The 27,602-nt window shown below is 44.2% G+C and overlaps 1 protein-coding gene across 2 annotated transcripts in view; it reads left to right on the top strand.

The window, feature by feature from the left end:
- FRMD3 (FERM domain containing 3) overlaps nucleotides 1-27,602 on the top strand; it is a 253,370-nt gene that overhangs the window by 179,188 nt on the left and 46,580 nt on the right. For both annotated transcript variants that reach the window (XM_008142039.3, XM_008142038.3), the window contains exons 7-10: nucleotides 11,215-11,302; nucleotides 13,880-13,968; nucleotides 16,881-16,944; nucleotides 18,527-18,615. In XM_008142039.3, the coding sequence (XP_008140261.1) occupies nucleotides 11,215-11,302; nucleotides 13,880-13,968; nucleotides 16,881-16,944; nucleotides 18,527-18,615 (330 nt within the window). The remainder of the gene's footprint in view (nucleotides 1-11,214; nucleotides 11,303-13,879; nucleotides 13,969-16,880; nucleotides 16,945-18,526; nucleotides 18,616-27,602) is intronic.

Genomic DNA, 27,602 nt, shown 5'->3' with positions numbered 1-27,602 from the left:
TCTGTTAATAACAATCGCAACAGTGTGGGGCCCCCTGGGTGGCTGTTTATGAAGCATCAGCAGTTATTAGAGCCATATATTTTCTTACGGGTTTTAGCCACCCTGAGTTTCTGAAAATGAAATGTAGGGTAAATCAGTAACCTGTTTTGCGGTTTGCACTACCTCTCCCCTTCCTGTGGCCATTGCTGGAAGCGCTGACTCCATGTAGAGTAGAATCCCCTGAGAGGGTTTCCTTTGCTGAGCTGCTCTCAGGGCGATAGATTCTCCTCTTTTCCTTGTCTGCGATGCTCCAGGACAAGTGCTCAGCAGTGTTGTAATGGCAGGAGTAGCAAAATCACATATGGTATCCACCGTGTCCAACACTCTTCTAAATAGTTGCACATATTGACTCATTTAATCTTTACAACAACCCAGGAGATAGGCGCCATGGTTATTCCCATTTTCTAGATGAGGGAGCTCTGGGGCACAGAGAAATTAAGTATCTGACTCAGGATCACACAGCTAGCAAGTGGCAGAGGCTGGATTTGAACCCAGGCCACCTGGCTCCAGAGTCTGTGCTCTTAAGCTTTGTGTGATGCTTCCGCTTAGCATAGGCTATCAGGGATGAAATGTAGCACGTGTAGGAATCATTGGCAATTTTGAATTCAGGCAACTCAATTTTTCTAGCCTGTAACTAGAATTCAGATCTGTGAAAGTTTCAGAAAAATTCATTATGATAATCATAGCATTGGATCTCTGGTAAGTATGAAAAAAACCTTAGTGTCACTGGTTTATGAATTCTGGAACAAACTGTCCCCTGTGAGGGAGTGCCGGAGCTCCCTACTTTATGCTGGCACTCCCCCTTCTGGCGAGTCTGAGAAGAGCATACATGTGGGCATTAAGGTGGCAGCATATTTCCCCTCAGAAAACATGACCTTTGTTCTTAGAGATAAAGATGATTAGATATAAAAAAAACATGCCAATTGCAGAAAGCAACATATCTTCTCTCTAGGTAATTTAGAGTATTGTTTCCTAATGCAAAACTTTGCTGAAAACATATGACACTCTGACTACTTTTTACATTCTGGGGACAAGTGTGCTCAGGGTAAAAATAAAGTTCCAATATCCAGTTGTCGGGTATGTGGGCCAGCAGTGAGCACAGGGTGAGACCCTTTGGATAAAGGACTCACATCCAGTGTGTGGATTGGTAGGAGATGGGATTGAAAGGTCTGTTGTAATCAGAATTTGCAAGGCCGTCAGTGCTTGGAACATATGATAATTATAAACATTTATTGAGCACTTACTGGGTGCCCAAACACTGTGCTAAGAGTCTTATTTGTATCTACCTCATAGAGTCATTCAGACTCTATGAGGTAGGTGCTCTTGTTGTTCCCAGTCCAAGGTGAAGAGAGCATACCCTGGAGTGTCTAAAGGACTTGCCTGTGAGCAGCAGTCAGGACTTGAGCCTTGCCGTTATCTGAAACTAACACACAGGTGCTGGGCAGGCATAAAGCAACCAGGTGGTTTAACTAGTGGTTTGGCAGCCATGCTGGTTTTCCACAGCGATCACCCTGGCACTGGCATCAGAGGGTGAGACTGTGGGCAGAAGGACCAGTTCGTCATTTCTGCTGTCCAGGCAAGAGATGGCATGGACCTGAGAAAGAACAGGAGTAGAGAACATTGAAGGATGTCTCAAGAGTCATTGCAGAGAGACTTAGTGACCCACTGGATTTCATGAGTGAAGGACTGAATCAAGATGCCAGATTGTTTTTTATAATCAGAAAGCTGCAGATTGGCCCTCGTGCCAGCATCTGAATTTGTTGATAACCCTGAAAGTGGTCAGTGTGCACCTAGGGAACAGAGGGGGTCGCCAATCAACCCTGGTTTACTACATCTCGGAAGTAAATGCCACAACTTGATCAAAACTGCCGTTCGGTGTCACTACACATTTGTAACATCCAAATGTGAACCTTGTAAAGAAGTCAAAGTTGTGTGTCCGAGAGATGAAATAACTAGAAACCATGTGGCATTGCAAGGAGAACTGCAGAGGGTGTTTTCCTATGCATTTTGCTAATAATCAAGTAGTCCTGCATTTCCTGCAGCTTTGGTGCAGAAGAGAGATTTTAGGTTTGGATGGGGAGATAAGACTAGAATAAGCTGATGGTGCAGGGGAGGGGGTGCTGCTTTCTAGAAGCAGTTGGAACCCTGCTGTAGAGACTCCGGTCACTCCGGGGGTTCAGCAAGCCCTTTGTAGGTCGTAAAAATGTTGATCTCGTGTGGGAATTGGATTGCTCTGCCAACCTGACAGTGTCAGGAAGGAGTTGTAAATGGAAGAGAGCATTGTGAGCCTGCATCGAGGTGTCACCATCTTATTCTCCAAGGTTATCACAGCACCCATGACTCTCCCACACAGCAAATGGGTAATGTGTGATCATTGATCTGTTGTTACGGAAACTTCCCAAGAGGATCCACTTGGCCTTTGTTGGGGTTGAGTGCTCCCAAAAAATAACCTCCTGTCTTCTACCTGGTTTCTGAACCAGTTGAGCAAAAGAGATGGTAATAGAGACACTCAGACATGAGCAGAAATGATGATTTACAGTGAAATATTTTTTACCTGTGGGGTTTCACCACCTTCTGCAGCCTTTTTTACTTGATTAGACTCGGTCTCCTTCTGTGTTCTCCGAGGAAGGGGTAAGAGCTGTGAATCTTGGGAGAAAATGAATCAGGGAGGAAGGAGAACCCTCCCCGCTCCCCAGGAGGCTACCCACTGCTTGAAGGTAGAACAAAGATGGCTTGAGAGGCATGAGTAAGAGACTCCTTTAGGGGAAGAGAGTGTGAAAGAGGGACTCAGTGGAATTTTGAGGTGCTTGAAAATAGAAGACCAAGATTTCAGTTAGAGTTTCCATGCACTAAGTGCTCAGACTCCTTTTATTTTTGAGTGAAAAGCGAAATTCATGGCCGGGTCAACTTTGCTTCATTAAATGTGCCGTATCCTTGACTGAACAGGAGGGTCGGAATGAGAAGTCACAGTTTTGCAAATATAATAACAATTTATTGATCATCTCTGTGTCAGTCAAGAAAAGCTAGATATTGCTGGGGAAACAACCCCTAAAGCTCAAAAGGTTTAGAACAAAAAAGACATTTCTTTCTCTTGTGTGTTCACCAGATGTTAGCGGGGGTGTGAGAGGGAGGGAGACCCAAGCTTGAATTTGCCAGTTGTTGAGCCAAAGGGAAGAGGGATCTGGAAGATGTTGCTTCAGCTTGGAAGTGATACATGTCCCTTCCACTTAACTACTACAGTCACATGGCCCTACCCAAGAGCAAGGAACTGCAATTCTATGAGGTGTCCAGAAGGTGCAAACTGGAAACAGCTGGCAAATAGCTCTTAGTGGCCTTCACAATATCATTAACTAATAGTTTTTTAAAATAGACTTTATTTTTTAGAGCAGTTTTAGATTCATAGCAAAATTCAGTGAAAGGCCCAGAGATTTCCCCTATACTCGCTGTGTAGCCTCCCCCAATATCAATGTTCTCCCACCAGAGTGGTACATTTGTTACAACTGATGAACCTACAGGGACACATCATTATCACCCAGAGTCCATAGTTTACCTTAGGGTTCACTCTTGATGTTGTATATTCTATGGGTTTGGACAATAGTATAATTACATGCATCTACCAATATCATATCATACAGAATACGTTCACTGCCCTAAAAATCCTCTGTGTTCTGCTTATTCATCATTCTCCACCCTCACCAAGCCCTGACAACCACTGATATTTTTACTGTCTCCATAGTTTTGCTTTTTTCAGAATGTTGTACAGTTGGGTCCATACCAATTGACTTCTTTTATGTAGGCAATATGCATTTAAGATTCCTACATGGCTTTTCATTGATAGCTCATTTTATTGCTGCATAATATGCAATTGTCTGGATGTAGCACATTTTTTTTGTCCATTCACCATACTGAAGGACATCTTGTTTGTCCATTCACCATACTGAAGGACATCAAGTTTTTGGATTAGCTTCAGACATAGGTCATTGGCAATTATAAACATCCATGTGCAGGCTTTTGTGTGGGCATATATATACATCTCCTTTAGGTAAATACCATACCAAGGAGAACAATTTCTGGATTATATAGTTAGAGCATATTTCGTTTTCTAAGAAACTACCTAACTGTCTTCTAAAGTGTCTGTACCATTTTGCATTCTCATCCGCAATAAATGAGAGTTTCTATTGCTCCACATCTTTGTCAGCATTTGGTGTTTTCAGTGTTCTGAATTTGGGCCATTCTAACAGGTGTATAGGGAATAGAGCTTTATGTAGAAAGATTTTGTAGAGGCAGCTTTGGGCCTCTTAATATACTATCCTGTGAGCTAGACAATGAGATGTGTGATTCACATTATTGAATAGATGCCAGTAAAATCCACTGAGGCTGAATAATTCTTCTAGATCAGGGGTGGTTAATAAGGTTTTTTTGGGGGCTAGATGGCCTTTATTGCAGCTACTCAGTTCTGCTTTTGTAGAGAAAAAAAAAAGACATAGACAATACATAAATAAATAGGCTATGACTCAGTAAAATTTTACTGACAAAACAGATGGTGGGCCAGATTTGACCCATGGGTTCTAGTTTGCTGACTTCTGTTCCAAACACATGGCAGAGCAGGTCTAGTATTCAAAAAGTTCAATCGGTGGTAAAGTGGTTTTGAGGAAATATAATAGTCTCCATTTATCTGTGGTTTCACTTTCCCACGGTCAATCAAGATCCAAAAATATTAAATGGAAAATTTCAGAAATAAACAGTTCATAAGTTTTAAATTGCATGCTATTCTGAACAGTGCGAGGAAATTCCATGCCGCACTGCTCTGTCCCCAGGGATGTGAATCATCCCTTTATCTAGGGTATCACCTAACATCATCACAAGAAGATGGGTGAGTGGAGTACAATAAGCTATTTTGTGTGTGTGTGTGTGTGTGTGTGTGTGTGTGTGTGTGAGAGAGAGAGAGAGAGAGAGAGAGAGAGAGAGAGAGAGAGAGAGAGAGAGAGGAGAGAGAGAAAGGGAGCGGGAGCCCTAGCTAGTTTGGCTCAGTGGCTAGAGTGTAGGCCTGCGGACTGAAAGTTCCTGGGTTCGATTCTGGTCAAAGGCACATCTTGCAGGAGGCAGCCAATCATCGTTGATATTTCTATCTTTCTCTCCTTCTCCCTTCCTCTCTGATATCAATAAAAACATATTTAAAAAAAGAGAGGGAGAGGGAAAGGGAGGAGATCAGATTCATATAAGTTTTATTACAGTATATTGTTATAATTGTTCTTTTAAATTATGTTATGTGAATCTCTTACTGTGCCTAATTTATAAATTAAACTTTATTATAGGTATGTATGTATAAGAAAAAGAGTACTATGTAAAGGGTTTGGTACTGTCCATGGTTTCAGGCATCTACTGGGGTTTTTAGAACAAATCCACCATAGATAAGGGGGGATTTCTCTATAGTCCTTACCCTTAAAGAGCAGAAAAATCATCCAATTATCCACCACCACAGTGATCTAATGCTGTAAGGTTTGTGCTGAAAGGAATAATGACACTGAGTGTGTTTTACACAGTCATTATTTCTTTTTATTTCACAAAACTCACATTTCCTGTAAATCATATGCTGTGGCTTCCTGGCAAGGATTTATAGTTTCTAGAAATAAGTGCCCTGCTATGATAAATTCATTCCACCTATGCTTCTGATGAATAGATCACAAGGGCCTCTTTAGGAAATGTTTTTGTGCAGTTTTGAGAAGAGTGTTTATTGTGTAAAAGGAAGAGGGTAAATGTCAGATTATTTTATAGCTCTAATCTTTCTTAACGTGTGCTTTCCCTCTATCATCTCTCTACCACCCCTCTCCCCCATCCCTTGTCCTTTCCCTTCTTAACCTCTCATTCCAAAACCCCAGAATCTCTCTCCCTGGTAGGTTATCAAATCCATTTCCATTCTCTGTTGTTACTTGGTATAACACCCTTATTAGGAATGTGAAGACAGCGATTTGGCATCGAATACTCCTCCTGTAAAAACTAAATCCCTGCATTATGTGGACTATACTCTGACCAGATGCATGCTTTTGGGGCCAAATAATAGCTTTTAAAAATGGAACCATTTTATTTAAGTTCTAGCTTACTTGCACCTGGGTGATTTGGTAACACTAGGCCCTGACCCTTGCATGGCACACTCAGCTAGAGCTAAGCAGCAGGGCCCTTTAAAGGAATAATTTGCTCTTTGAATCACCATCATCCATATTTAGCCAATTCACTTTCTGCCTCCATTGGCACTGAGTTTGCAACCACCTTCTTTTACCAATAAGGAAAGAGAGGTCTCGGGGATTAACTTATCCAAGGCTGCACAATTATGAAGCAGCAGACCTGGACCTGAAACCGGAGTTTTCCTGTACAGTGCTCTGATATCTTTCTAAGTTGCTGCTCTCCAGCTAGTCTTGTCCTTGCCAAGCTCCAGTGCCTCATCACTGTCTTTCCCATAGCATGGCATTTGCCCCAATTTGCAGTGTTCTATCTAATTCTCTGCATAGGAACGGAGTTTGTAAGAGACAATGTTCCTCTCTTAGTAAAGGATCAGAGATGGGAAACTGGGAGCTCTCACTTCCAGTTAGGAGGTAGAAAAGCATGAGACATTGATCTCCCCCTCCACAACACCAAGATAACATCAACAAACTACATAAACTACAAAAAATTGTATTTGTAAAACCTATCTGATTGCTGAGGATACAAAGAAATCCAAATGTACTAAAATCCAGACCATCCTTCTGAGGAGAGTGGAGATCCGCAGTTGCTTTCACTTTTGGAGGCATGGTGGGAGGAAGAGGAATTGGCCAGGAGTGGGCTGACTTGACTGATTGGGACCCCAAAGAAGCCAGTTACAGAGTGAGTTGCACTTTCCTACCACCATTTGGCCGCAGCCTTCACTGAGCGAAGAGGGGCAGTGTGCTGAAGTTGGACAGGAGAGGAGAGCTGAATGAAATCCCTCTGAGACACTCGAGACCTTGGCCAAGGCTGGACAGCTCTTGCCAATGATGGGGACAGGACCACAGGGAGGAAAAAAGATCAAAGTGCAGAGAGCCAGGGGTAATACTAAAGAGCAAAGGAGATGCTCTGCAGCTCAAAAAGTTGACAGGCCATGACATTTAGAGAGTTCTGTGGAGTTTCATGGGTGCTAAGATCCCAAGTCCTGAGATCACTCACACATTTGAAGTCAGTAGTGAGCAAAATCGAACTGAAGTTGCAACCAAGCTGCAGCAAAAGCCAACCTAACTCAAGTTGAGAATACTACTTTGCTGTAGAAGACCATAATATTGGTTTTCTACCCAAGAGTTGAATTCTGAAGCTCATAGACCCAGATGGATCAGGTGGAGTCAAATCCACCCCCTTCCCTGCCAAATGTGCCCCAAGCAGTTCAGGTCATTCCCAGCAAGATCCACACCTTCCACAACTAATGTCCACTAATAATTTGCATTTATTTTGGGGACACTATATGTTTTTGTACTCTATGTAATGGAATGCTAAAGGCAGATCAATAAGAGAGAGAGAAAGAGTGGTCTTCTTTGGCAGAAAGTAGTCAAGATGGGCAGAAGGGAGCTGTATAGCTAAATACATAATGACTTGACCTCACCTAATTTATCATAGAAGCACATCGTTAGAGAATTGTTAGTTCTTAAAAAAGAATTCAACTAATCACTGTTTTTATTTCCAAACGTCTCATTAGAGACACTATTAACCTTAGAACAGTTCCTGATGCAAGATTTAAAGGCTAGAAAATCATTATTTTCCATTACCCAACAGACTTTTTGCCAGAAACAAATGTCCAGCGAGGGATTTGAGGGAATAAAACAAAGCATTTCTATTTAATTGATCTTAGCATCTTCCTGAAAACCTGATCATTAAATGTGTTCTTCCTCAGTGAGTGCGGGGGACACGAGAGTTTCTGGTGCTATTGGGTGTCCACCTTTCCTCCTTTGGCTTTGAACCCCCTTCTCTGAACATTTGTAGTTGGCCTTTCTCTGTGTGTGACTTTTTAGATTAAATCTTTTAAATGCTTAGCCAACGGAGATCTGCAGGCAAACCCAAAGCAAACAATAATGATTTGAGGACTTTTATTTTAAAGAGGGGCCTTTGTTTTGCAAATCTCAGTGTGCTTCCTAACTTCTCCCCCAATGTCATATTCCTATCACTCCTGTGCAGGGCTAAGGAGAACAAATGCTCTGTGCCAGGCTCTACTGTAGCTGCTTTATATCTGTTAACGGCTTAATCTTTACCAAATCTTGGAGGTAGGTTCTGTTTCTATGTTGATCTTGTGGAATCAAAGAGACATAACTTCAGTTCCTAGATTAGGGTTCAGCTAACTTTTTTTGCACTAGGCCATTTAGTAAATATTTTAGGTTTTGCAGGACATATAGTGTCTGTTGCCACTACTCAGTTTTGCCATTGTAGCATGACAGCACCCTTAGACAGTATGCAAATGAATGGATGTGGCCATATTTCAATAAAACTTTATTGACACTGAAATTTGAATACCATATAATTCTCATGGGTCATGAGATACTATTCTTCATTTGTTTTAAACCATTGAAAAATGAAAAGCCATTCTATTTTTTAATCCTCCCTGGAGGATATGTTTTTATTGATTTTAGAGAGAGAGGAAGGTGGGGGAAGGGAGGAGAGAGAGAGAGCGATATCAATAGGTTGCCTCCCATATGCACTCTGACTGGGGGATTTAACCTAAAGCCTAGGTATGTGTCCTGATAGGGAATCAAGCCTTTTGGTGTATGGGACAACTCTCCAATCAACTGACCCATCTGACCAGGGCAAAAAACCCCCCCAAAAAACAAAACCATTCTTAGTTCAAAAGTTGAACAAAACCAAGTGGAAATCAGGATTTAGCCTGAAGGCTTTAGTTTGGGGATCTCTGACCTAGATTAAAATTGAGACATTATGGCTCTCTAATCAGGTCTACATATCAGTCACCTGGGATGGATTGCTTCATCATTGGTAACATGAATGTTTAGAACATAAGAGAAAGGCTTTCTATAAGAGTCGATATTCAGGTGCTTTGCTATGTCATCCAGGAGAGCAACAGGTGGCTCCTGACCATGTTCGGTTAGTAGTGAGGGTAGTACAGGCACTGAGAGGCGCTTTGGAACCAGGGAGGCTTGGATTTGCTCCTGGCTTCTACACTTACTGGCAGAGTAACCTCAATCAAGTTGCTTTTCCTCTTTGAGTTTCAGAATCTTCATCAATAAAATGAGAATAAGAATTCCTCCTTTAGCCCTAACTGGTTTGGCTCAGTGGATAGAGCGTCGGCCTGCAGACTGAAAGGTCCCAGGTTCGATTCCGGTCAAGGGCATGTACCTTGGTTGCGGGCACATCCCCAGTAGGAGGTGTGCAGGAGGCAGCTGATCGATGTTTCTCTCTCATTGATGTTTCTAACTCTATCCCACTCTCTGTAAAAAATCAATAAAATATATATATATAAAAAAGAATTCCTCCTTTAGGCCGGCTGGTATGGCTCAGTGATTGAGCATCAACCTATGAACCAGGAAATCATGGTTCAATTCCTGGTCAGGCCACATGCCTGGATTGGGGTTTTATTCCCCAGTAGGGGGTGTGCAGGAGGCAGCCGTCAATGATCCTCTCTCATCATTGATGTTTCTATCTTGCTCTCCCTCTCTCTTCCTTTCTGAAATCAATACAAAATATATATTTTTAAAAAGAATTCCTCCTTTATAAATAGTAGGTGAAAAAAGGTATATTGCTTGGTAATAGAAACAATTATATGTTGGTTGGACCAGTAGGGTTTAACCTTTTGCACTCGGATGTTGAGTGTGACTCGACACGGTTAGCATCGGTAGCAGCTCTTTTTATACTCTTTGAATGTATCAATAATTTGAAATATAAAAAATCCAAATAAATAAGTTTGTATGAAAAGAAACTCCAGTTTTTTATTCTACTGCCACGCTTTGTAAAATCTGGGGTATTAAAATCCCGAGTAGAATAAAGGAATCGAGAAAACAAACGAGTGCAAAGGGTTAATGAAAGACAGCTCTGCACATATATTTATTATAATCCTGATCAATTCTGTTTAGTTCAGTGTGCTCTTAGATTACATAATATTTCATCCAGTAATTCTTTTATTTAAAAGTCAGGAGCTGTTTCTTTTAATAACTGCAAAATACATAATGCATAAAAGACTATACAAGACAGTGTATGTAATATATGTATAACTTAAAGAATAGTTGGAGAAATACCCATGACCCTAACTCTGCTTATGAATTGGAATGTTACCAGATGCTTTGAAGTCTCCTCTGTGTCCCTCCCAGGTCACCTCCCTCCCTTTTGCACACTATGCTGAACTGGGGGTTATTCATTCTATCCTTTTGCTTTTATAAATGTACTTTATATGTAACACTAAGTTTTACCTTTTGAAAAGAAAAATGAGTCCCTGCTGTTTTCTATAGCTCACTCCGCTTGGTGGTTAGGGTTATATATTCACCCTTGGGGAATAGTTCAGATGCTCTAAGGTACATGTGGGACATTAATGTCAGCCAAAGAGTCTTGAATGCTGCACAGTCCTGGTATGGAAGTCAGCCCCAGGAGGGCTTTTCACAGCATCTCTATTTGTAGCCCTCTTCTACCCTTGAGGCCAAGACCTTGTGTACCACCCTGGAGGACAGTGCTGGGACTAGTGGCTGAGATTTCCTTTCAAAATCCAGGGCTTTCCAGTAGAACGGTTGATGGTTCTTTCTTACTCAGATGGCTCTGTTTAGGCTTGTTGATGGGGTGACAGGATTGCCACTTTCTACCCTGAGCAAGAAGGAATGTCACTTACCCCGGTAATCTTTTTAAGTAAGTTGGAAAGAACAGATGCTGCGTTTTATTTCATATTAAGATTGCATTTCCAAGGGCCTACTTATTGGTAACTTGATAACCTTGATTAAGTGTACAGTCACTGGTGTCCTCTGAGTGCTTGTGGGTTTATTAGGGAGCCATCAGCCAGGGAGCAAGAGCTCAGATTCCTTGGCAGAGGGCTCCTCTCGGGGAGGAATGATGATCAGTCTTACTGATTATTATTTGTACAGGGATTTTGCTCTTTATTTAGTTTAGGATATCACATTTTATGGAATGGAGGGACTCCATGTTTCTGTTACTTTACATATTAACTCCCTAACTTTTTGTGTGTGATTTTAGAGGCCAGAGCCCGCCGGTTGCTGAATTTAACTTACTCCTGAAAGCTCACACTTTGGAAACCTATGGGGTGGATCCTCACCCATGCAAGGTAACTGCCCCTCACAGGTCGATATTTAAAGATTATTTCCCCCCCCAAAGAGTTAATTGTTGTGTATGCCTGGCAGACCCCTCCTAGGATATTTCCACAGCCTAACCCACAGCACCTAATTGGAAAGGCTGTTTTGGTAGTTGGTTCTTGCCGCTGGACTCTTAACAAATTTTTCTAATTGCTATGTAGTAGCCACATATTCCTAAATTCACATACATGAATTCATTAACCCATCAAGTGGATGGTTTTACCCCTGAGAAGTCCTAACATTTAGGACTTACTATCCAGTCCCATCTGGATAAAGAAATGGGTCCTAACATTTATTTTCAAGGCCATTGCCAGCAAGAATGCAATCTTAAAAAATTAAGAAAGCGAAAGAAAAGATTTACAATTATACTTTGACATCAGGAGTATTTGTTTTTCTTTTTCCTTTACTCCTATTATTTGACAGTCTTTTTTTAAAAAAAATATATTTTATTGATTTTTTACAGAGAGGAAGAGAGAGGGATATCGATGAGAGAGAAACATCGATCAGCTGCCTCTTGCACACCCCCTACTGGCGATGTGCCCGCAACCAAGGTACATGCCCTTGACCAGAATCGAACCTGGGACCTGTCAGTCCGCAGGCTGACGCTCTATCTACTGAGCCAAACCGGTTTCAGCTATTTGACAGTCTTTCGCTCAAGCATGAAACCCAGACCAAGTGTCTCAGAATTACCTGGGCCCACCCCAGAGCTACTGATGCAAAATTGCTGTGATGCAGCTGGTGAATCAGCCTTTTAAACAAGTTCCCAAGGTGATGCTCATGCACACATTTTCCAGAAATGTTTTATGAGAAGGCTTCTCCTTTCCATATGTTAAACTAAGTATGCATTAACCAGGCACTAACCCAAATCCTAAACTAAGCATTTGTGTATGGCAGGCTCTTAAAGGTAATTTTTGAGTCTTACCAGAACATTTCTTGACTCAGATGGGAACAGATAGTTGTATTTGGTCAAGTGCCAGTCCTATAGCTCTAGTCTCAGGCTCCTCATTACAGGCAGGTGGGGAGCTTCCTAAACTCCTGCTGCCCAGTTCCATCAGGATCTTTTGGGGGTGCAGACCAGGCTCTCCAGAGGATTCCAACATGTAGCTGAGGCAGAGAGCCGGTGGTAGTTGTCCATACTGGCACATGAATCTTATGGTCTCCCCACACAGATATTTTAGGATATTTGCCAGATCCCTCTTCCTAGTCGTGGTATAAATCAGATTATTTCATTTAGTGAATTAGGTTTTATCCACAAATCTGAGCCTCTCTGTTTATTTATTACTTGGAGACCGACTAGACTTGTTGTTGTTCCTTTGCCTTTATTTATCAATGCTTAGTTTTCCTGGTAGAGGCTGGAAGTGAAGTAGGAAATATCTTTATATGAAAATTGCTGGAAATCCTGTGTAGGATTGAATCAACTCAATTAGATGCTCAGGGCTTTGGTTTCATACTGTCTTTGGTTTCAGGGCTAATGACAACCAAGAACAGTTTGTCCACATTACAGGGAAGATCTGAGAACTCAGGCGGCCCAAAAGGCATTTGGAAGTAGATACTATGATGCTTTTGGTCAGTCTAGTTGCATATAGTGGTTTACGGCTAATCTGTACTTTCCCAAGAGGTTCCTGCAGAGACAGAGGGTCTGTTCCTCACAGGGAAAAGCTACATATTCCTGGACCTCACCCAGACTTTAGAAATAGTAGCCTTGGAAATCCCATCTCAGAAACTCAGTTTATTGTTACAATCATTAGAATTAACCTGAAATGAACCCAGGGTGAGGATGAATAAGCATATCACTTATTTACTAGGGGCCTAGTGCACGAATTCATGCACCTTGAAAGGAACTGTGGGCTGCGAGGTTGTGGTGGGCACAGGGGCGGGTCTTGGCTCATCCTCTGTGCTCCCGTCCGGCCCCTCCTGCCGTGCCCTCCCTCCCCCCCTGTCCCCTGTCTGCCAGCAGCCCCGCTTCTGCCACCACTGCTCGCACCTGCTGACGGTGTGGAGCAATTGGGGCCAGTGCCAGCAGTGGGTGAGAGGGGGGCCGGTGCTGTCAGTGGGTGTGAGTGGCAGCTGCTGCCCCGATCGCCCCTCAAGAGCAGGGGGAGGTGGAGAAGTCCTCAGGGGCGATCAGGGCCGGCAGCCACCGCTTGCACCCGCTGACGGTGCCAAGCGATTGGGGCTAGCGCCGGTAGCAGGTGCAAGCTCCAGGTGGGACTGTGGCATGCGGGAGCAAAGAATTTTCAGTAACCACCAGAGGCTCGCCCCTATGACAGCGACCGGCGCCCCGCCTTGGTCTGGCACCCCCACTCACCTGCTCCATCATCCTGCCACGGCCAATGCCTGCCATGTTCCACGCTTTGTTGCCTGCCGCCAACAGCCACCATGTTCCACGCGCACCCCCTGGTGATCAACACAAGTCATAGCGACCCACTGTTTGGCTGTTCAGTTGTTTGGTTGTTCCGCCATTCAGGTTCAGTCTAGTTGCATATTAGGGTTTTATATATATAGATTTTATATTCCTCAACCTAAATGTTTCTTTTTATTTTTTTCAGGATTCAACAGGCACAACCACATTTTTGGGATTCACTGCTGCAGGCTTTGTGGTATTTCAGGGAAATAAGAGAATCCATTTGATAAAATGGTGAGTGCTTCTTTGGAAAACTGGCTTATCATTTTTCTTAATCTTGTTTTTCATTCCCCACCTTTGACTTTTTTTTTTTTCTTGAAATGTCAGATAGAGTACCTGGTATTCATTTCTTTGCCTTGGAACCTCATTACAAAAGGATTTGTTATCTATAAATGAAACCCATTCTAGGTTGCCCTGTCTTAGGAGGGAATCGAATTTGTCCAGCTGAGGTGTCCACTCAGAGGACCTGGGATGTATCTGAGTTCAGAGGTTCTGCCTCCAGAGAGAAGGTGTCCATTGTTTCCACACCAGTAGCTTCTTTACTGACCAGAGCCGTGACCAGGGGGTAGGTCAGGGCGGGTAAACATTCAAGTTCCTCTGAGCAACCCGGGATCCAGCCCCTCCCATTCACTTCTCTCTGTTCTGTTGAATCCTGCTGCAGACTTACCTTCTGTTATCCAGTGTATCAGTGAAGATGCTTTTGGTCAGAGCAACAGCAATGGCTGCTCTCAATGGCTTACAAATAGGAGGACTGATTAGCTCACATAGTAAGTTACAGAGATCGGATAAGTTCCTTGATTCTTTAACTGCCCAACAACACTATGTAGGACTTGGGTCTTTCCATTTTCTTCTTTTCCATTATAGGGTGGTAGCTTTTGTCCCCAGGCTTATAAAATGGCACAGCTGTGTGTGCAACTGTGGCCTTTACATCTTCACACAGCAGCACCCGAGCATGGAGGAGAGCAGCCTTCCACATGTCTGCTATTAAAGCAAGGATAATCTTTTCAGAAGTCCTGTAGGATACTTTCTGTGTATCCAATGGGGCAGGATTGGGTCGCATGTGCCTACTTAAACCAATCCTTCCCAGAAGAATGGGAACTCCTGACTGGGTGGTCAAATCAAGATTTACCCGCTTGGGACTGGGAGGAGCAGGATCTGCATGGACACGTGAACTTGAGGCAGAATAAAGCCTAGATTATGTCAGTAAAGAAGTGGAAGGATGGAGTTGGGTGGGTGACCCACAGCACCCACTCTGTCCAGTCAAAGAGCAAAATGGTTTTTTTTTTTTTTTTTTAAATATATTTTATTGATTTTTTACAGAGAGGAAAGGAGAGGGACAGAGAGCTAGAAACATCGATGAGAGAGAAACATCGACCAGCTGCCTCTTGCACACCCCCTACCGGGGATGTGCCCGCAACCAATGTACATGCCCTTGACCGGAATCGAACCTGGGACCTTTCAGTCCGCAGGCCGACGCTCTATCCACTGAGCCAAACCGGTTTCGGCAAGAGCAAAATGGTTTTGGTGAAGAGTGGAGAAGGCTGAACATTATATGTGTGATGGAATATTGGAAAGGCTTAGTCTCTTCAGCTCAATTCAGTTTCCTCTCTGATGGTCCCTGACAGGTATGTCACCCCTGCTGTGTCTCTGGGTGGCAGGCTCACTCCTTTGGTTTGAGCACTTGAAACTGAAGTTCCTCTTGATGGGCCAGTGGGCATCCATCCTCAGTCCTGGGTTGGAAATGCTCTCTTGCACTTGCCTGAACTTCAGTACATAGTTCTATGGCTTCAGGATTTCCTTTAGCACCTCGTTATAAAGTAGCCCTCCCCACCTTCTCCTATTGGGGTCCCCTTCCTTTCAAACTCTCCTAGATTAGCATTAGTCAGCTAATGCCCACTCCTCTCCTTCCACCTTCTGCTCTTTGTCATGATCATCCCTCTCTTTCTAAGATGCCCAATTTCTCTATCTTCCTTGTCCTGTCTGTGATAGCCTTTTACTCAATTCAGACTTTCAACAATATTCCAGAATAAGTTTTCTACTGACTTTGGGAAGCATGGGTAATCTGGGGACTTCTTCCATCCCACCCTAGGATGTTAGATTCACAGGTTTTGAATTGCTTGAGCTCTGGAGTTAGAACTGGACACATCTCAAGTGCAGATTTATTGCAAGTCTCTCCCTTCTTTGGACCTCAGTTTTCCTGTACATTGAAGAGTTGAAAGGACAATCATTTGTTTCTGGGTCCTACCTCCTGGTGGGTACTGATGCCAACTTCATTCTTCCCAGCCTCTGCTAGGCACATGTCTTTCTGACAGCTATGTATTGTTACTGAAACAAATTTTCTTTTCACGTTAATCTTTGTGTGTTTTTTTCTTTGTTTTTTAAACATCCATTTTTGTCACCCTTGAAAATCCTCTGCCTAAATTAAAACATCTTAATGTGCCCTCACTGTTCTCCCCCTCCCCACTCTCCCCAGGAGAAGCAGGGGGGCCTATATCACTATCTGAGGAATGAGATCAAAGGAATAAAAATAGAGTCCTCTCTTCACACATATTTTCTCACCAAGAAGGTAATCTGGGGTCTACATTTCAGGCAGATTTTAATCAAGCAGCTCCTTCAGATACCCATTCATCAAACTGTCCTCCCAATTCTGAGTGTCTCAATATATGATGAAATACACTTCTATAAACAGGGAGAACAGGAATGAGAATTTCACAGTGTGGTGTGTGTGCTTCTTTGAGATGGATGAGGGAACAGATATTGTGAATCCATGTCATTTCATTAACTGGATCTGAAATAACCACATTCTTCCCACCTCACACAGTGGGCTGGCCCCTTCATGTTGCTAGGGTCGTTCATGTTTGTGGGACCTCGAGAGCTCCTTGGAAGTAAGGTGCAGCTCACCTGTAAAAAATGGAATAACTAGTTCTGAGCTGCCGGGGGATATTCTCTTGGGAAGAACATTGCTGTATAATTCACTCGGGGCTTTTCCCTGCTCATTGGGCCTTCACTGATGGTCAGATAAGGTCTTGTTTCAGTGCAGTCTGCTTGGCATTTGTGAGCCAGCTGCATTCCTGTGGGAAAACCAGGTACCTGGGTCAGTTGCTATTTTATTTTCCTTCTCACCCAAAGATATTTTCTTTTCTTAGGCCAGATGTCTGCAAATTGAAGTTTGAAGGGAAGACATTTTATGTGATTGGCACCCAGAAGGAGGTCAGATACTGCTTTTCTAACTCTGTGTGAGTGTGAATGTGAGTGTGCGTGTGCATGCCCACGAGAGAGATTCAAGCATAAGATATGCCTTTGGCATTAGAGCTCCCAAAGATCATGACGTTGAAGTTTGTGGTGATAATGGAAGCTATATGCTGAGAATATTTGAGAGGTAAACAAACACTGGGTTTGAACATATATATATGGCTAATATGCTAAGTGTCCGACAGTCCGAGTAATGATGTCACGTAGCAATGCCCGGCTTCCTCTCCCTAGCAACTAGCCTCCTTGCAGTTTCTTCAGCCCTGGAACATGGCTTGCTTTATAGCCAGATGGAAACACTTTACACTGTAACTAAATGTCTGTGAAGCGTTTTCCCGTGTCTCATCTCATTTGATCCTCACAGAAGTCCTGGAGTAGGTAGATAGGAGACTAGGTGGAATCCTATTTTCTTTTCATTAGCTGGAAAATAGAGATTTAGAAAGCTTAGAAACGACCCAACTGAAAAGAAGTAAGAAATGGTAGACCTTGAAAATGACTTCAGGTTTTCTCACTGTGCAGAATATAGTCAAACACTGCTACAGTTAAATATTTTACCCTTTGTTCTCCCTGTGTGATTTACAATAATAATCTGCTTTGTGTTGATATTTACTGCTGTGTTGCTGACAATTATCTGAAAGAGAAGTTGAGGTGCTTCACTGGGATGGAAAATGTTTAGCTAAATCAGAAAGCAGGTCTAATTAAGCAAGTTTATTCTATATCTATAAAAGGCTAAGTTGACTCATGCATGCGTGATACAAATAAAGCTCTTGCTGGTGCCAATCGCATGCATGTGTTTTGATCTGTCATTGTCAATCGTGAATTTGGTTGACACGTCTATTATAGAGAAAAGGTGAATAGAGATATTAAATTTATTTCTACTAATTAATTTCCTTTCAATGTGCACGAATTTGTGCACTGTGCCTCTAGTTTAAGAATAAAGTCAGTAAACAATGCTGAGTGAGTACCCCTGTGTAAAAAATAGACTGGGATAGACTTGAGATTTAGCAATTGGATTTCCCCCTACCTCTGTAATTTGCCAAAATACAGATTCATGAAACAACTGAAGAATACTTACAAAGCTTGTAACAACCAGTGATGGTTAGAGTTTTATAAACAAAGTCTTTAAGATCTAAGAATCTTAAAATAAAGGAGTCACCAGACACAGGTTGTGTTCACCAGGGAACACATTTCGGAGGAGGCCAATACTGAAACTCAGAGCCTCAGAGCTAGATCTGGAGGTTTGCAGAATCTTCTGACCCTAGTTTTCAGTCCAAGCACTAGTTGTTCAAGGTGGGCAAATAGATTTTTGAACTAATCCAAGTCTGATTGAGAGGTGAGCAATGCCTGGAGACTTGAAGATTGTGAGGCTGCTTTTAATCAGAAACAGGGCCTAGACAGATTAGTGATGTCTGCAAAGGGGGGAAGAATACCATTTCAACAACACTTTTAAGAACATAGTAATATGCAAGCTACTTGAAAGAAAAAGATGAAAAACATAAACTGTGTTTAACATGCCCTTTTTTGTTTTGTTATTTTTTATTAGAAAAAAGCCATGTTGGCATTCCATACCTCAACACCAGCTGCCTGCAAACATCTCTGGAAGTGTGGGGTGGAGAACCAGGCCTTTTATAAGTAAGTAGTTTTTATTCATTTAACCCTAGGCTTTAAAACAACAATGGAACCCTTTATGTTTTGCAAATAGTTCCATGTTCATTTCTTTTAATATAGTCCTTCTTACTATATTTAAGTGAATAATGAATTTTGTGCATGGTTCAGGGTGTCTCCTATCACTGTTGGCCCGAGCAAGTCCTGAGCTCCATGTTGGGTGTTTCCCATAGAATTGCTGTGGTTTGCTTGTTGTTTTGTCAATGCTATTTCCATTCAATATGTCATAGGACCTATTTTTGGTTGGCTTTCTTGCTCAGAAACAGACCTTGAGAGGAGTTTAGTGCAAGTGATTTTTCTGGGATATGGTCACTAAACATACCAATTGGGAGGGAGGTGGGAAAGCAAGCAATGTAGGAGGGTGCTACTGAGCAGGTCACTCTGTGGGCAGCTGGGCTCCGCTCTGCAGGGGAGCTCTGGCAGACTGCAGAACAGACCTCAAATTTCACCCACTGACCAGCAAAGACGCTGCGCTGTTTATCTACCAATTCCTCACTCATTTTGGTTGAGGGCCACTTTGGAGAGTGGAGTTACACTCTCTGGCACTTCTGGCTTACTCTCAGCTTGGGTTGAATGTACTCTCACAACTGGAAAAAGAAATCTTTGGCAGAGAGTCTCACGTGTTCATAGTTAGAAGCCTTGAGAATATAGAGATGGGAGCCAAAGGTTCATGGGTGGAATGCCATTAGAGTCTGGGATCACAGAAAGGCAGTGCTGGCTGGACAGGACTTCAGAAACCATGCATAAAGCTGTCAGGTTTCCAAAGAGGTTCAAATTTAGTATCTTTCCACTGAGTTCCAGCTTCTCTTTGAGACAGACTTATTGATTGGAAGAGCAGTGGTTATTGATATAGTCAAGAACCTAGTCTGGCCTGCCAGGGTATCAGTACCACCTACCCCTGGAGCCCACCCAGGTGGTTTTGCTCAGCCTCTCTCCCTGCCTCCACCACTGAGATTCTGTCTTCCTCATTAGACTCATTTCCTTGAAAAATGCTGAGTCTCTGAACCTCCTGGGCTTTGGCTGATGAAGATCATTAGGAGAATGACAGCTTGGATAATAATTTACAAACCCCTTTCAGCCACAGAACTCTTGTAGGCAAAGTCCAATATGTAAAAGAGATAAAAATAAAAAAGCTGTGTTTGTTGGTTGGTACCGGAATTGAGATTGGGGACAAGAAACCATTCATCCATTTCTTGCTGCTCCTTAGGAGCTTGAGTGACCAGTTGTCACAGTTTGCCTGGGATTTTCCCAGGTTTAGCAGAGAATCCCATGTCCCAGGAAACCCATCAATCCTGGGAAAACCCTGAGCATAATTTGAAAACCGTTGGGTGCATTGATCCACAACCTGTGGTGCTTCTAGTAGTGACAGGTAGAGGTGATGAAGATTAGTAGATTTCCCCCTACAATCATCTCCATCTCAAGGCATCTGTGTGCTCCTTGCAGTGTTTGAGGACTGATTAAAATGGGTACCCAGAGGCCTTTGAAAAATCAGCATGTCTAGACCTCTCTATCCACGTGAGAGCTGAGAAAAGGAAATGCAAAGGGACTGGTACTCTCAGTCTTTAGTTGGAGTCTACACATTTAAAAAAAAGTTATTTTAAAATTGAGATAACATATACCATAAAATCCACCCTTTTAAAGTATAATTCACTGTTTTTTCATCTAATTCATGAGGTGATGCAACCATCACTACTATCTAATTCTAGAACATTTTTATCAACCCTAAAAGAAACCCTGCACTCATTTGCAGCCACTCCCTATCTCCAACTCTCTCCATACCTTGGCTACTACTAATCTACTTTCTAGGTCTATGGATTTACCTATTTTGCACATTCCCTATAAATGGAATTATAAACTTACGTGGCCTTTTGTGCCCAACTTCTTTTACTTAGATAATGTTTTCAAGGTTTAAACATGTAGCATGCAGCAGTACTTAATTTCTTCTTATGGCTGAATAATACTCCATTGTTTATATATACCATGTTTTGCTTATTCATTCATCAGTTGATGGACATTTGAGTTGTTCCCTCTTTTTAGGTAAAGTGAATAATGTTTCTATGACTATCCATGTAATTTTTTTATGTGGACAGTTCTCTTAGGTTTATACCTAGGAATGTAACTTTGGGATCATAGGGTAACTCTATATTTAACTTTTTGAGAACCTGACAAACTGTTTTTGGGGCCTAAGCTTTTGGAACTCCTCTGTTCATCTGTTAATGAAATCATCTGGTTCCTGTCAAATAATAATGCAGAGACATTTAGCTAATTATTTTTGAATGGATATTTTCTTGCAGATGAGGGAGTTAATAGATAGTCTTGAAACACAGCCAAAACAAGATAAAAAATAAAGATATATCATGACATTTTTTTGGTATATTTTATATCTGTATTAGATCTGATCTCTCTGATGATAGGAACTAGGTTCTGTTTATCTTTGTATTTCCTAAAGACCCCCAGCATTCAAAAAAGAATTAATGAATCAAATTGATAAGGTACGGTTCCTGTGCCAGGAGATTTGTAGTTCATGATGCAGACTAAAAAGGAAATGCAAATAAAATACTAGAGGGGAGTACAGGAGGGGAGAGTCTTACTATGGGGGGAGCTAGAAATTGGAAGGAAGGCTCTTTAAGTTGGATGGAGGACATTCTGAGTAAGGGAGCATGGTGGGAATGGGAAGACATGCATCGAGAGGATGAGCAGTTATACAAGGCTGGAGCAGAGGGTAGATGAATGAAATAGAAAGGGAGGTGATGAAAGGCCAGGAGATCTTGGAGCCAGATACAGAGGGCTCAGCCATCATGAACGAGGTGCCAGAGGAATGCTAGGTGGGGTTGATTGCTACTGACCTACAGACAAGTGTAAGGGAGGGGGAGGGAGTAGCAGAGAACCCCCAGCAGATAGGCTTTTAGAGCCAAGTCAGAAAGTCCTACTTGGAAGCAGCACGGCCTTGAAGATCCTTTGGTGTAATCATGGGATCTTTATCAAGGAATAACTCAAGACTTTAATTGGTTGTTTTGCACACATGCTGTTTTATCCTGTGTGAGGGATTCAGTTCTTAGATGGAGTCAAAGGCAAAACCAGAACTGAATGGAGAAGAGAGAGAGAAGGAGAGGAGAGTAGAAACTCCAGTCTGGGAGATCTGTTTTGCACATGTTGGGATACAGTCATTAGCTGGCATCAAGCAGTGAGGTCTGTCTTATAATTCTGCCATTGAATGGGGCCAACTAGGCTTGTCAGAGAAGTCACTTCTAGTCATCTGTGCATGCCTCAGGTGGCCGGGAGTGGAGCTGAGCACGGTGGCAGTGTGCAGAGTTGACCAAGTCTTTTTTTTTCTTCTTTTTTTCTACTTGTCTTATAATATTTTATGACTTAATAGTTTGGATTTTGTAGAATATTTTAATTCATATAAATCAACAAATTAAAGTTATTCTTAAAAACATTGATATACTTTAGATTTGTTACATTCTAAAATCACTTTTTATTTATTTTATTTATTTTTTGTTTGTGTTTTTTTTTAATTTCTTTATTGATTAAGGTGTCACATATTTGTCCTCATCCCCCCATTCCCATCCCACACCCCTCCCCACGGATGCCCCAACCCCCTGTTGAACTTAACCATTGGTTAGGCTCATATGCATGCACACAAGTTCTTTGGTTGATCTCTCCCCGCTCCCCCCACCCTCCCCTATCCTCCCTCTGAGGCCCGATAGTCCGATCGATGCCTCCTTGTTTTTGGTTCTGTTCTTGTTCATCAGTCTATGTTGTTCATCATTTCCCCTAGATGAGCGAGATCATGTGTCACTAGAGATATACTTATAAGAACTGAATGTGAGACGAGCAATAATAGTTATGCTGACCGGCAAATGAATCAGTCTGTAGTGAGTTTCTTTCTGGACCAACAGTTCTTTTGAGACTCAATATCAATGTCCACCAGTTCCTTATGTGTACATGTTGGCACTGACCCCTCAGCTCTGGATGGTGGACAAATGGTGGTAATGCAGGTCCAACTCCCTCTGGTTTGGTCTCGGCCGGACCCAGGGGCATGGCTTCACCTGGACTCAGGGGCACGCAGCCTCACCCGGACCCAGGGGGCGCGCGGCCTCACCCGGACCCGGGACCCAGCCTCACCCGGATCCAGGGGCACACGGCCTCACCCGGACCCGGGATCCAGCTTCACCCGGACCCAGGGGCGCGAGGCCTCACCCGGACCCAGGTGTGCGTGGCCTCACCCGGACCTGGGACCCAGCCTCACCCGGACCCAGGGGCGCGAGGCCTCACCCGGACCCAGGGGCGCGTGGCCTCCCCCGGACCCAGGAGTGCGTGGCCTCTCCCAGACCCAGGGGCATGTGGCCTCACCTGGACCCAGGTGCGCGCGGCCTCACCTGGACCCGGGACTGACCAAGTCTTTACATCAGCACCTCTGCTAGTGTTAGGCCAGGCTGCCCCTCTTGATTACTAGGACTCCTAATCCCTAATATTTGTACTGACCTGAGATTTCCCAGAAGCTTTTGTTCCTCCATCATCCCATAACCATCCCTGTTCCATAGGAAGAAGGGAAGATGTTGCTTATTCTGAGCCAGCTGTGTGACCTCTCTGGCCCAGCCTTCTCATCTGTAGATGGAGGGGCAGGACTCAGGCATGCTTTGCTTCTCTCACTGTGGCCTGGTGTTAACGAGTGTGGGCTTCTTGGGTTTAAGTCTTGTCTCTGTCGCTTTCTAGCAGTGTGGCCTGGAGCAAAGCACTTGAACTCTTTGAGCCTCATCTTTATTTTTCATCTGTGAAATGTGATCGATAATACCTGCCTTGCAGTGTTTGGTTCTGCCAGGTACATGAACCATCGATACATGATAGCAGCTGCTGTGACTGCCACTACTACCTCCTCCACTAGCAATGGAAGTTTCTAGAGTGCCAGTTGGTTGCAGAGTCCAGTCTGTTTGATTCTGAAGGGCTTTGATTCTGTTAACCTCAGGGAGGGCACCTGCTTCCTCCACAGCACCATCCCGTTCCCGGGCAGAAGTCCTGGCCCCGCTTCCAGCCTGCCCCACTGGCATTGTGCTTTAATGGTTTCGGCTGGCAGAGCAAGGCCCTGATCTTGTTTCCTGGATTGGGGTGTTTGTCCCTCCTTTCCACTTCACCTGCTATGGGAAGAGGGAGGCCCGGTGGCCAAGAATTCCCAAGTGTGCTTTCACCTCATGAATGCGCTGCTCATTGTCAGCTGGCCAGGGGCCACCGAAGAGGTTTGAAAGCCCTGGCTCTGAGCTCTGCTGCTGGGAACAGAGCCCAGAAGCAGGAACTCTGACTTTCCCTCCTGCTTCAAACCACACGGGATCCCTGACACAGACTTAGTCACATTTCAGAGCTTCCTTTATGCCATGTGTTCTCTAGGTGCTCCACCCCCAGAGCACCAGAGCTCGCCATGGCTGGGAGCTGGTTCCCTGAAGGCACACGGGCCACACCGAGGGGTTCAGTGGCTCACTCACTGGTGTTTCCATTCAGAAAATCATCTGCTGTGTGCCGTGCACTGTGCTGGCATAGAAGGGAAACAGGAAGTGATTGGCATGGAAGGGAAACAGGAAGTGATTGCCAATGGCTATGGGACAGTTCTTTTTGGGGTGATGAAAGTATTTCTTGATGAGTATTTAGCTTTGTGAATTATACTGAACACCACTGAAGTGTACAATCTAAAAGGGTAAACCTTATGGTATGTGTATTATATCTCGATAAAACTGTTATTTGAAAAATTCAGAAATGGGTGAGGGGTCTAGATGTTGGTAGTGATAAAAATTTCCCATGTGGTACAAACATGTAATCTAGGGTTAAGGGCTCTAATGGAGTGATTCTCAAAGTAGGGTCCCTGCGCCAGCGTCAGGTCCCTGTAACGTGTTAGAAATGCATTTCTGGGCTCCACTTAGATTTATTGAATCAGAAACTTGTGTTTTCTGAAGCCTGCCAGGTGGTTCTGATGCCCCTTGAAGTCTGAGCATCTGCATGGCTAAAGCATTATTTAAAAAATACAAGGAGACTTGGTTTTGCAGCCTAGTTTCTCCTGCTTCTGTCATGTGACCATAGTTAAGTGACAACCTGTCTGTGCCTCAATTTCCTCATGTAAAAATGTGGATTGCTTCCTCCTAGGAGAGAGCTGTGGGCAAAAAATGAATTAATATGTTTAAGGTGCTTTGGATGGTGCACAGCCCATAGTAGGTGCTCAATAATAACATGTTATTGTTATGATTACTCCAGAAGTTGTAAACCATGTTAAAATGGGAAATTGTATTATTAATTCTAGAGGTGGCCTCTTAGGGCACTTCCCATTGTCTCCCAAGCACCAGACCTCCATGCCCAGCCTCTGCAGCAGCAGGTGCCAGAGGAGAAAAGTTGGAAGCAGGGCGAGGGGAGTGTGCTCCTGCAGGGCTGCTCTGTGTGTACCACATGATGCCGACGCTTGGCGAACACTTTGCGTGCTCCAGGCATTGTCTGCATGCATGGAGCATCTCACATCCATTACACCACTTACAACACACTTCTAAGGCAGGGGTGGGCTGGCAAATCCCCAGGGCCATGGGTCTCTGGGTCCTGTGGCTGCCCTGGCAGATCTGGGGACAAGGGTGGTGAAGAGCTGTGACAGCCGAAAGATAAGTCATGACCAGGCCACCATTTGAACTCTCAGTTGTTGTCAAGTCAGGTAAATCGGGGACTGTCTGGACTGCTCTGTGAGGTCAGATGTTTGAGAAGAGTCAATGCTTCTGGGCTGGGTTTTCATAGGAAGGTGGAGGCGGAAGTGGGAGAAGGCAGGTGGGGAAGAAGGCTGGAGGTGAGAGAATTGCTACTTTAACTAGGTAGTGCCTTCGGTGGGAAGAAGACTTTGGCTCTGGGCTTGCTGACGTGAGAGCCTGGGAGGCAGAGCGCTGGGACACATCAGCTAGAGTTAGAGCATGAAGGCGCTTTCAGTAGCGTCCAGGGTGTTTGTCACGGTTCCCAGGAACTTCCGTGATTTAGAGAATTGGCTTTGGTAGCTCCATAGTGAGAAGGCAATGGAGAGGTTTTGAGGGTGATATTAGGGAGACAGGGAAGTAGGTGGGAGGCAGAGAGGGACAGAAACTATTATACAGGGTGGGGCAAAAGTAGGTTTACAGTTGTTTGTATGGAAAATAGTACAAGAATAAACTGTGTTTTGTGCACTCACAACTATAAACCTACTTTTGCCCACCTCTGTATAGTGAGCAGGTTGTATGCTAGGTGCTTTCAAATCACTTTATCTCATTTAATCCTCTTCAGAATTCTATGAATTAGGTTTACAATACCTCCCCCCCCCACCTTAAAAATATTTGGGGAAAACTGGGACTCAGAAAAACTTTACTTGATTTAGGTCACAGGACCAGAAGCAGGTAGGAAGCTGGGTCTCTGCTCTGTGTCATTTAAGGAGAATGTGGGAACTCAGAGGTTCTTAAATGCCAATGGGTAGCCTTGGCACGGCCTGGGGTGTTCGATAGCAATGCAAATTGCCGGCCCCTCTCCTGACCTGCTGAGTGGGACTGTAGTCATGGAGCCGAGGACCAGTGTTTGTATCCCTCCCGGCAGGTGCTGCTGATCGCGCCCAGGTCTGGGACCAGCCAACTTTCTCTTTCCCCATCCTCGTCCTTCCATCCTACTGTCTGTGTCTCCCAGCTCCCAGTGAGTTTGTGTTGCTCAAGCTCTCAGATACACTCCCCTGTTACAATCCCAGGGAAGGTCTCAACCCAAACATTATTGGGAGCCACCTGGGACACGTGGAGGTGGGGGTGGGGGGCAGGTTGGCGGTAGTGCTCTTGGGAGAGTGTCTCTGAGCAAATCAAGTGACACCAATAATCACCCAGGGCCACCAGCTGCCAGAAAAAGGCCAACGCAGTCCACCCTCCTCTCATCCTGCGCAGACAGGGATGCGCTTTCTCTGCGAAATGTGTCTTTTGACCTGTTTTCTCGAAGCACATTGAGGGTTTATGTTCCATGCAGCGCAGCGGCCTCCCACCCGTCTGGGTGTAAGGAGAAGGCAGCGGCCTCCCTGAGGGGCCTGGGACGGTGGGAGCTGAGGCTGAACCAGTGGAAAGCAGGGCCGCCCACCTCTCCCCAGAGCAGGGTCACTGGAGCTGCTGTGCCCGCCACACCTGGGGGCTTCGGTGTCCTCTATACCTGGGCACAGAGTTGAGTTTGAATTTCAGACACTCCAGTGAAGGCTCTTAATCTTTTTAGCAGACTAAGAGCCTTAGGAACCTAGGTAAACACTAACAGCAACAACAAAATCAATGAAAAAAACAGTCACTCTTTAAAAGTTTCTCTTCCCTCTACTGCTGAGGAGTTGGGAGCAACAATCCTGCTGAGAAGACAGGAAGAGAGAGGTGGTGATGGCCCTTTGCTCAGGCCCCGTGGAAAATGCCAGGCCACCCGCAGCTCTCTAGGGACGGATGGAGGAGGCAGAGGGGCCCAGAGCAGGTGGGTCCTCACAGGACGAAGAGGCTCAGCAGGACATTTTCCATTGAGCCAGCCTCCTGGGCACTTTTCTCCTCTTTACCAGGTGTGGGCTGGCACCCGGCTCCGACCAGCAGCCAGCAGGTCTGTCCCAGGCGTCGGAAGGTCTGGGGCGTAGCTCTCACGTGGTCTCATCTGTCCTGGGGGCTTCTACTCCATGTTCTCTGGGCTCTGCCTTGACAGGAGCCCCCGCCTCAGGCCTGCGCCCCCTCTGCTGTCCACCTCGCTCTCCCTGCTCATCCTTTGAAACTGGCTCAGGCTGTCTGCAGAGGTGGAGGGAGAAGTTCTTTTTGGCCAAAGACTAACTATAGTTTTCTCTTGTTTTGAGGACAAAGACCCAAATCCTTAACAGAGACAGCTTAAGGCCAGGTCCTGCTAAACTGGGGAGGTGGTGCAGGAATGTGTGTGTGTGTGTGTGTGTGTGTGTGTGTGTGTGTGATCACCAACATTTA

This window comes from Eptesicus fuscus, chromosome 15 (genome assembly GCF_027574615.1).
Source record: "Eptesicus fuscus isolate TK198812 chromosome 15, DD_ASM_mEF_20220401, whole genome shotgun sequence".
Classification (NCBI taxonomy): Eukaryota; Metazoa; Chordata; class Mammalia; order Chiroptera; family Vespertilionidae; genus Eptesicus; species Eptesicus fuscus.
Note: the sequence above shows the minus strand (reverse complement) of the source record. Positions and strands in the feature narration are given on the sequence as shown.